Consider the following 9,534-nt stretch of genomic DNA (forward strand, 5'->3'; position numbering starts at 1 on the left):
GCAGTGGTATTTTGGCTGATTGAGCAAAAAGAACATTTGAAGAAACAATCTTCAAAAAGTTACCTTGCCTTTAGGTGCCCGTATTTTGGCAATAACAATTCTTTTCTTTGCAGAAGATAGTCAGCAACTTCTGAAGTGAAAGAACTACCATATTGAGTCCAAACCTTCAGAATGTATGTCTATTGTCAATTTACACACATGACCCCATCAAAATAAAAAGTGCATAATTTCTTCCATTTGGCTTGGTACAAATTTTAAAAATATGGAATGATCTTGACAAGGTTGAAACAACACTCACATATTTCCTCCACTGAATGGTCAGCTTGAAGGCCTTGCTCTATCCAGAATTTGTTTTTGCCTTAAGTTACAATTCATTTACCTTTCGTATCATATGCAAAGTGTACTTATTTTCCTTAAGGTACCCATGTGGCTGAAGTTTTTTTCTTACATTTAATTGTAATGCCGGGAATCACTGCAATGTCAGTTGCCACTCTCCCGGATATTGTTTCACCTTGGGAAACATCCGCTTAGTAATTTTGGTCATTTTAGTTGGTGCTATTCACAACTGTGTACTTAGAATCATACACTTATTTTTGAATAATGTTTTCATTTCACATTTTCTTTTTTAAATAATTCTTTATACTTAACCACGCAGATTTTGCGCAAGAAGAGAATGTGCAATGCAAGTATAGAAACTGCGAGATGTGATCAAATAGGGATATCTCTGTACACAATCATTAATTGTCACCACTCAAAGGCTGCATTCTGAATGAGAGGAATTCCTAAATAATATTGGACAAAAGCGAAAGAAGTTGGAGGAAATGGAAGAACAGGCGAATTGCTCGAGAGACATTTAGAGGCTTTGTTTATGGACATGCCAAAAAGTTACTGTTGTTTTGGGTGTTAAATTACCGTACATTAAATGATTTTTATATGCCTGTATAAAACATTAATTCTGACATTTTTGTACGCTAAAGTCAATACATACATGACAATATAAAATATTCGACCGATCATCAATTTCTTTTGTGGGTAAATCTTTTCTGGGTTCAAGAAAAAAACGAAATTTATTGTGAGTTTTGTTAATCTAACTCTGAGGCCATTCTGAGAAATGTATCTCTTAATTTTAAATGGTTTCACTGTTTACGTAAGTTCATGCGATTCATACTATTTGGATATTTTCACGCTATTTATGCAGTTCGTGCTGTTAAGGATTGAAACATGCGCGCTTTTCATTATTCCTTAGATTCTTGCCCAAGGTTGACAGCTGAGTGCAGCGCACCTGCGCAGGACAAGTCAACTTGTCATTAATATGGTAGCCTCTATATGCAGCTACTGTTACCGTAGGAAAGATACGGTATGTGACGCATCGCACTGAAATGTTTCGCTCGCAAGATTTCAATTATATGATCATGGCACATCTCCCAGGTCTATCTAGCGTTGCCATTTTCCCTATTATTTTGCTATTTACTTTCAGTATATTAAGTCCTTGAACTCGCAAAGCGTTCACAGTCGAATTCAATCGATTATTCTCTTGATTCGATTATTGTATTCACAGCTGGGAAATTCGGCGGGAACGATAGTGAAGTTGTTAAACATATATTGAGATCATATATCTTAGAATTTGCTGCAGATTTACATTTTCTGCCAATTGAGTGAAGGCAGATGTCTTTAGAATATACGAGCCGAGATATGCCTTTCGGTAACTTTTCTGCGTCGGGTGCATTATCAATTTAAGTCATTACATTCCACTTTCACCAGGGACATGAAGATGGCACACATCAATTCAAACCAACGTGACTTTTACTTCTCACCTTGCACTGTTGTTCAATATTTTTTGAGCCTTTGAACTGTAATTTTTTCGTAGAGTTGTTACCGTTATGGAGCACTTTTTTCCTCAACAGAACAAATTCGGGGGCTGGGTGATGAACTGCGTACAGATAGAATGCAGTACATGCAAACAAAAATTTTGCTGTCGTCCCTTGAAGAGATAATTAGCAGCGGGCAACTTCCTGATGCTATCGCTTCGGTAAATTTGGTTTTTAGCGATGTCATCTGGCAGTGACAAATTCATTAGCATGTTCATGTTATTGTTTCAGAAAATAAAAAAGGTGCTGCTTTTTGGAAATCTAACTAATTATCTGGATGTTCAAGAAACGGAGCGTGATCTTCCAGTCAATGTTGGAAAACTAATCGGCATCCTGACGAATGAAAAATATGAGCGCCTGGTGGAATTGACAGAAGATGAAAAGCAAGTTGTTTTAGTCACTTTGAGGGACAACGTTATGCAGAAGAACCGATTAGTTTATGAAATGTATAACAGATTCCTGCCGAGTGAGTATTGCCCAATTTTACACCTTCTTAGTCTACAGTTAACTTAAACCCTGTAAGCGGCGGTGCTGCTTGCATTATTCAATGAAGTCCTCAAATTTCCATCTAAACTGGAATAGGCATTCGGCAATACTGTTAATAAAAGATGTATTTCAGATGGCACAAAAGGAGCCTCGGAGGAAAATTTAATTAAACTGTTAGAATGCCTGAAGGCTGAAGTCACCCCTGGTGCTGTGTGGGAACAGCATAAGGACATAGCTTCTGATGTTAGGAAATGTTATCAAGAACTGGAAAAATGCGAGACGATGCTCAATAGTCTCGCAGTCATGAAATTAAATGCTGGTGAGCCATTTTATTCATCTGTGAAGAAAGTAAACGAATTGGATGCCAAAGCTACGGAATCCAAAAGCAAGTACGTGCCATATGTTACTTTATTATGAAACATAAATATTTAAAAATAGTAAAACTTAGTGAAATATATTCGTGTTCATGACTTAACACTAGTCTGCCGAGGTATTCGAAATAAATTTGAGACCGAAGGGTTAATAAATGTCGAGGAGCATTTCCTCTTTGGATTTACTTTTAGCTCCTAGATTTCTTTAGGAAGATTGTTGAATTGCGAATACTGTAGTTCACATGTTTGTATGGCTTCATGATTATGATCATGTTTCATAGAATTAATCTCGGGTTTCCTTTATTTCAATAGTAAATCGTTGTAATAATTTTTAATCCTCTATTGATGAGGAATACCCTTAAGTATACACATGTAACACAGCATGGTAGATAAAGCCAAAAAATCAAAATTTAATGAATGTATGAAAACCAGATTTAAAAAATCTAATAAATGACTTAAAAAAAGTTCATAAATATATTTTTTATAATAATAACTTTTTAATTTTGCTTCTTATTTCACAAAAAGATCAATAACTTCACATACTGTATTACCATCTCATTGTGTATTTTCTCCTTTTTGATGTGCCAAGTATCATGTACATACACCACCCATCTGGTATTTTTTGTATTGTGACTCTGGGCAAATAAAAAGTTTTAATAATAATTGTATTGGGAGCATTGGAAGATTGTGTCATTCCTCATAAGATATGTGATGCAGAGCAACATCATGTCCTGTTTATGTGGTAGGTTCATGTTAACGTACTAATCATGGTGAATAATTGTACTTAATCAAATTTTTAACAAATGAGAAAGGAAAATCAGTCCAGCATGTTTCCGCTGACAGAAAGCATAGACACATAATTTGGAGATTAAAATGAAATTCATACAGTATCCCAGGGATGATGTTAAATTCCTGAAAACCATGCTCAAAAATTTATGTTGCAGTTTTTCTATTATCAATTCATGAATCTTATGATTTAAGTGAGAAATAAAGTATTTTAGTGTGATGTATGTAATAGAAACGTTTGGTAACTCAGTACACAAAGCCTATAGTTCTGTAAGCTCTCAATGTTATAATTTGGATATGAGTTAGATATTTAAATTTATTGTCAAATAAAATTCTTAAATTTAAGATATTATTAACTATGGCAAGTTCTTTATACAAATGGAATAATTGTCAATTATAGGTGATTTATTCTCATGGAAAGACATAAAACATTTTTTCATGTTAAAACGTTAAGGTTATCATCACACCTTATACCAAGTGTGTTTAAAAAAAGTTTTAGTTATATGTACTCTTCAGGAGTGCATATGATCCCAGAAATTATTTTCGTTCTTTGTATTTCATAAATGGTTTATAGATTTTAAATGGAAATCGAGATAATTTATAAATGATTCAAAGAATAAGGAACACAAATAGGATCCTTGCGGTACACCTGATGGAGCATTAAATGAAATTGAGGGTACACCATTGATTTACTAACTTTGTGCCAAGAAGTTAGCTTAAAACTAATCCAAAAGGAATCCATGAATACCATAAGATTTAAGTTTTCAACATTTTTTTTACTTGACAAAAGCTTCTTGGAAATTCGTATGAAATGAGTTAACTTGGAATGAATTTTCAAGAGTTTTTACAATTTATTTTTGTAATTTCAGGAAATTATTAGTTTTTGATCAACTGAGAAAAATTCATGTCCCATGTCAATAACCACTCATTATAATAGACCTTATTTTATCAATGCCAAGACTCAATAACTTTCACTGATACAGATTGAAGAATAATGGGGTAATAGTTACACCACTTTCATGAATTGGAACTATGTGGCCTAACTTGAATAAATGAATAGATTCATTAAAGAATGTATATTAGGTAAATAAGAGCATCCCAACAATTTTTCATTCGAAAAAGTATTAGAACCAGACCCTTTAGTAATTAATGTCAAGGGTGGTCAATTTTTTAAATGATTTTGGACTAGTTGAGAGATGTATAGTAGTTTGATATTTCGTATCCATTAAGTTGAAATTTACAGTATGACTGAATATTATGTATACTTGAGATAAAAAATGTAGTGGAAAGGTTTGCAATATCAGAATATTTATCAGCAAGCATATCATAATAATACATCAAAATAGAGAGTTTATCAGAATTTTTAACATTAACTCAGAATTTTAAACAAGAACTCAGAATTTCCAAATGTTGTGAAGAAAACTTGCTTGGCCTGTAATTAACTACAGAAATAACATGGAAAAGACATTTGTTTATAATAAACTTCTAGTTTTTGGAAATACCAATCACTTATCTGTCTTCCATAGACATAGCCTTGTATATTTTTTATGGTCAGTATTTCCTGAAAGCAGGACTAAAAGACGTTCAGTGTAGTGTATATGTAGGGTATTTCCTCTCCACTTCTCTATCTGCCTAGTTACCCGAAGTTTCTCCGCTGGCATCTGGACCTCACCCCTCCTGCCAAGTATTTTGGGTCCATGTTAAATCTGGTGTCCAATGTGAGGGCAGATGTAATGTATATCCTGTATGCATGGCGGGTGAGTTGAGGTGAGGATGCTGTGGGAGAAATTAGCGTTTACACTCTAAAAAATGGACATATTATTTATGTGTGTTTCTATATATATTTATGCAATATATAAAAGATATATATAAATGCAATATATAAAAAAATATATACATATGCTATATATTACCTAACCTCTTCAATTCCAAGTGCACAATCTATTATTGTAACATTTTCATGTTTGTTTAAGCAGTGGGCAAATTAAGATTATCCTAGGAAACCGTTTGATATTTTCGAGAGGTTCCTGTTCTAGGTTCATTTGTGTTTTCAGCAAAAACTTAATAATGTTTGAGTGAGGTTTGTTAGCTAAAATTACAAAAGCCTCTAATTCCTCTGCCTTAGTAAATCCTAGTTTTTGCTACTTTGGATTTTATGTTTATTCCTAGGTGAAACAGTAAAAACAAAAATATTTGTGACAGTTTTTCAAATTTGATTTTTTGGAACAGGTGTGGAAAGATCCAGGGAATTTTGTTGTTGGATTTCGCTACCTTGTTTTTTATTTCCACCCTCCATCATCTGCCCCCATTCTCACGTTGTCTGTCACTTAGTATAGGTATAGGCTGATACAAATTGTCTTCTCTTTATTGCTTTCTTGTGGTTCCTGATCAATAGGGATTTCAATCCACATAGTTATTTTCACTTAATGTTTCCTCATTCTTCAATGCACCTTCTTTGAGCATAGTAATTTTTTCTCTCTTGAGAGCACTGTCTTATGCTATGCACTCATGACATAAATGCTGATTGAACTTAGAAGAATTTTCCTCTACATCAGAATCAGCCCGATCTTAGATAGAAGCAGAAATAGTTGACTCCTGATTGCCATGGAACCATTTGTGAGTTTGCCATGTATGAGACATACAAAGTTGGGTGCAATATCTCAATTTCTAGACCACTCATTGACATGATACTATCCCAATTTCGTGGGATAGATAATTTTTCTGCTTTGAAAACCATGGGAGGGCATTGTCGTGATTCTATTTTGTTTCAAAATTAAAAATTAGAAGATATAGGACTAGATATGTGAACACCATGCTCTATTTCAATTATTATGGTGCATATTGTGTTCAGATATACAAAAATATTAGGGAGAGTTATCCATTCTCAGTAATGAAGAACTATCCTTTTGTTAGGTTGGTGTTTGTGGCTTGTACTTGTGAGAGTGGGAAATATATGCTACAAATTAATTCAAGGCAGAAAGATGATACCTGTAATTTCCTTCCTGGATATATATCACATGGATCAAAGCTCTGAAATATAATTTTAGTTGAGATATTTATATTTTGATAGTATAGCTAGCGGTCTAATATAGGGCTACCCAGATAGTAAACTCCGTTTGCGTGTAGCGAGCAAAGAAGTTCGGGGAGCCAAATGTTTGCTGTATTGTCTCCCGCACCGGGATACTACACCTTGAGCTTCTGCGTTTAAAAGGCCACGCCACTTTTTGTTTGTTTACAGTAGCGAGTCGAAATGGACCATACAATTGGGAATCCCACCACATATAAAATCTGTTTTGTGATAAGGTTTTTACTGGTGATAAAATTCAAAGCTGCTGATATTCATTGGGAAATTTATGCTCTGCACTGACTAAGTGATGATTGACAATGTTGTGCATCAATGGTGTTATTAGTTAAGAGTGAATGTAATGTCCTTAATGTCCAAGAACTGGCCATCTGTCAGTGCATTTGTTGCAAGGCTAGAGCTGATTACTGTGGTCCCCATTGTGAACATTGGTGTGGCCATTTTTAAATTGAATGCACCACTGTCTTACTCCGCCATCTCTCATTATTTTGTGTCCTAAAAACTTCACTAAGTTGCTGATGAATTTCAATTGGTTTGTGGTTTTTTGCCTGTAAAAGCCTAATCACTGATGACACTTCACAACTTGCAGAATATTCTATTGCTGCACACATTTTAACAGTTCGTAGTGAGCTAAGTAGAAGAACCACAGTCTGAAAATTACCAAAGCAGGATGCATGCAAAGTGTAGGGACTTTAAAACACCAAGATGGTGGCTCTAGTCCTACCCACCACCATACTAGGCCAAAGCATAAGTTACTTTCTGGACTGGCCTGGTATATTATTGTGTGCTAGTTCATTACCTGAATTCTTATTACCGTATTACATATTGTGTACCAGAATAATACCCTTCTTTGCCTGTAAGAGATTCAATTATATGTATATTAACACATCCCATTTACACAAGAGTTACAGGATTTGCTGTTTTTCAAATATAACTCAGCACAGTTATCAATCCAAAGGTGTGAGATTCACACATCAGATTAGAGTGGGCCAGATCATTACCCTGTGCTGCCTATGGTCTCCCAGGAAGTTCTGGCACCTAAAAAGTCAAAGCTTGGGTGAAGCTGAGGATGCCCTGAGGCTTCACCTAGAATTGAACCCAGACTCGAGGCTCTACCCACTGCACTGTCTCTTCTTTTCTTAAATATGACAACTATTAAAATTAGTAGTGATTGCCCCTTCAGATAGTTTATGTGGTATCTAGTGTTTGTGGCTACTTCAATGGTATATGTATCAATTTTGGAAAAACAATTATTTGACCAATCGGTTTCTAATTCACCATATCAGATAGCTGTGGAATGTCTTTGGCCATGTGTTGTAGTACAGGAGAAATAGTCTTCTTTCTGTGTTTTGAAGTTATTAAAATTTCATTCCTCCTAATCATTGTTGAGCATCAGAGTCAACTTGGTCGTGGTAAAGTGAATTATATTTTGCATTCCCATTATTACCCACATAAATAAGACATCTGTTAATTAGTTTCTGTCAATGAATTTTTTTCATTTTTTGTCACTTTTAGAGAATAAATATTGTGATTAAATGGTGGCATGGTTTCACATGAAATTATTTTTCTTATAAGGGAAATATTGGGAGAGTTGAAGAATGAATTGCTATCTGATGATGGTGCTGCAGCCATGGAAATAATCCACAGTAAGCAAAGAGAAGAGATGGAAGCCAAAATGCTTAACCTGAAAAGACTGAGGGAGGAGGTATCGCAGTATGAAAACTTGAGAAGTGAAGGATTTGATGGTTTATTAAAGGAGTACATGGATGTCCTACAACGAAGGAAAGATAAGGAAAAATTGAAGGAAGATTATATTCAAGGATTTGAAGGAACTGAAATGGGCACAGGACATTGAATTGAAATTCAACTTATGCACAAACTTTTATAATGTGGGAAATGTTGAATCGTTCCTGACCTTGCCTGGCTTGGTGCAAAATAAATTATTAAAATTGTTGTTTTCTGAGATTTTCTGTATGAGGGTCAGTTGATCATTGTTAATAAACAAAATTAAAATTTTCTGGTAATTCATTCTGGAGTGATGAGTAAATATTTTAAAATTCTATAATGGAAATATTGTGATATCAGTATTTACCATACTCACTGATGTCTGAAAGGTTCGTCAGAATGAAATGTGTTAAGCGTGAGTAGTTAAGTAAAAGGAAATGAAGTGAAATCAGAAGGATATGTTTTTCAAACAGTTGGCAGTACTTAAGAATTTAATTTCAGATGGGGCAATTGGGTGGCTCCATTGCTATGAGGTAGGGGCTCAATTCTGAGCATGGCAGATCAAACTCAGCATTGCCACTCATAATGTTTTTTGGATACATGTGGTGATTGAGACTATCCCTTGATAATGTGGGTACATTTTAATATTCCAGGGAAATCTCTTTAGGAGCATCCCTTTGGCTCATAGGAAGTGATGGAGAGGCTGATACCATGGTCCGTAAAACAATAGGAAGGGTCTTGTTGTCATCACTTTCAAAGCAGGGTCTTAGCCTTGGAAATAAACATGGGTCTTTTGGGACGTGGAATTCCAGAGAAATTGCATCAGTGATTCACAAGTGGACATTGGAAAACTTAAGTTATAACTTATGTAGGATAAAACATTTTATTCTGAAAAGGTGTTTATAATAAATATCATAAGCATGTTTCTTGTCTTATCCTGATTGATTTAACCCTAAATGGTGCACAAATCCATTGTCTTGTCACCAATTTTCTGGACATATTGTTAGTAGACCCTTGATAAGCCCTAAAAGAAATAAACTTATGAGGAGAGGATTTAATGAATAATGATGATGCAGGTGACAGTTAAACAAGGAATGGGAGAGGTAATAGAAAAAAGTAGAGAGGACAGGAGGCCTCATTGTTCTTGATGGGCTATTTTTCTCAAAATATTGCATAGCTGGATACCTTATGTACAGACCCTGTTATTGAATTTATC

The 9,534-nt window shown here is 34.7% G+C and overlaps 1 protein-coding gene across 4 annotated transcripts; it reads left to right on the forward strand.

Annotated features, from left to right (window-relative positions):
- Nucleotides 1-1,295: 1,295 nt before the first annotated feature.
- On the forward strand, nt 1,296-8,634 carry LOC139698819 (uncharacterized). 4 transcript variants are annotated; one of them, XM_071597749.1, is made up of 5 exons: nt 1,296-1,357; nt 1,905-2,029; nt 2,100-2,334; nt 2,488-2,743; nt 8,169-8,633. In XM_071597749.1, exons 2-5 carry the CDS (start codon nt 1,946-1,948, stop codon nt 8,446-8,448), a joined length of 855 nt encoding a protein of 284 aa, XP_071453850.1. In that variant the 5' UTR covers nt 1,296-1,357; nt 1,905-1,945; the 3' UTR covers nt 8,449-8,633. The 4 variants fall into 4 exon arrangements, with proteins under 4 accessions (XP_071453850.1, XP_071453846.1, XP_071453848.1 ...); XM_071597745.1 differs by lacking the exon at nt 1,296-1,357 and adding an exon at nt 1,375-1,428 and having other exon boundaries at nt 8,169-8,634; XM_071597747.1 differs by lacking the exon at nt 1,296-1,357 and adding an exon at nt 1,444-1,702 and having other exon boundaries at nt 8,169-8,634.
- Nucleotides 8,635-9,534: the final 900 nt, after the last annotated feature.

The sequence above is a fragment of the Hetaerina americana genome, unplaced genomic scaffold (assembly GCF_022747635.1).
Source record: "Hetaerina americana unplaced genomic scaffold, ioHetAmer1.1.p SCAF_9, whole genome shotgun sequence".
Classification (NCBI taxonomy): Eukaryota; Metazoa; Arthropoda; class Insecta; order Odonata; family Calopterygidae; genus Hetaerina; species Hetaerina americana.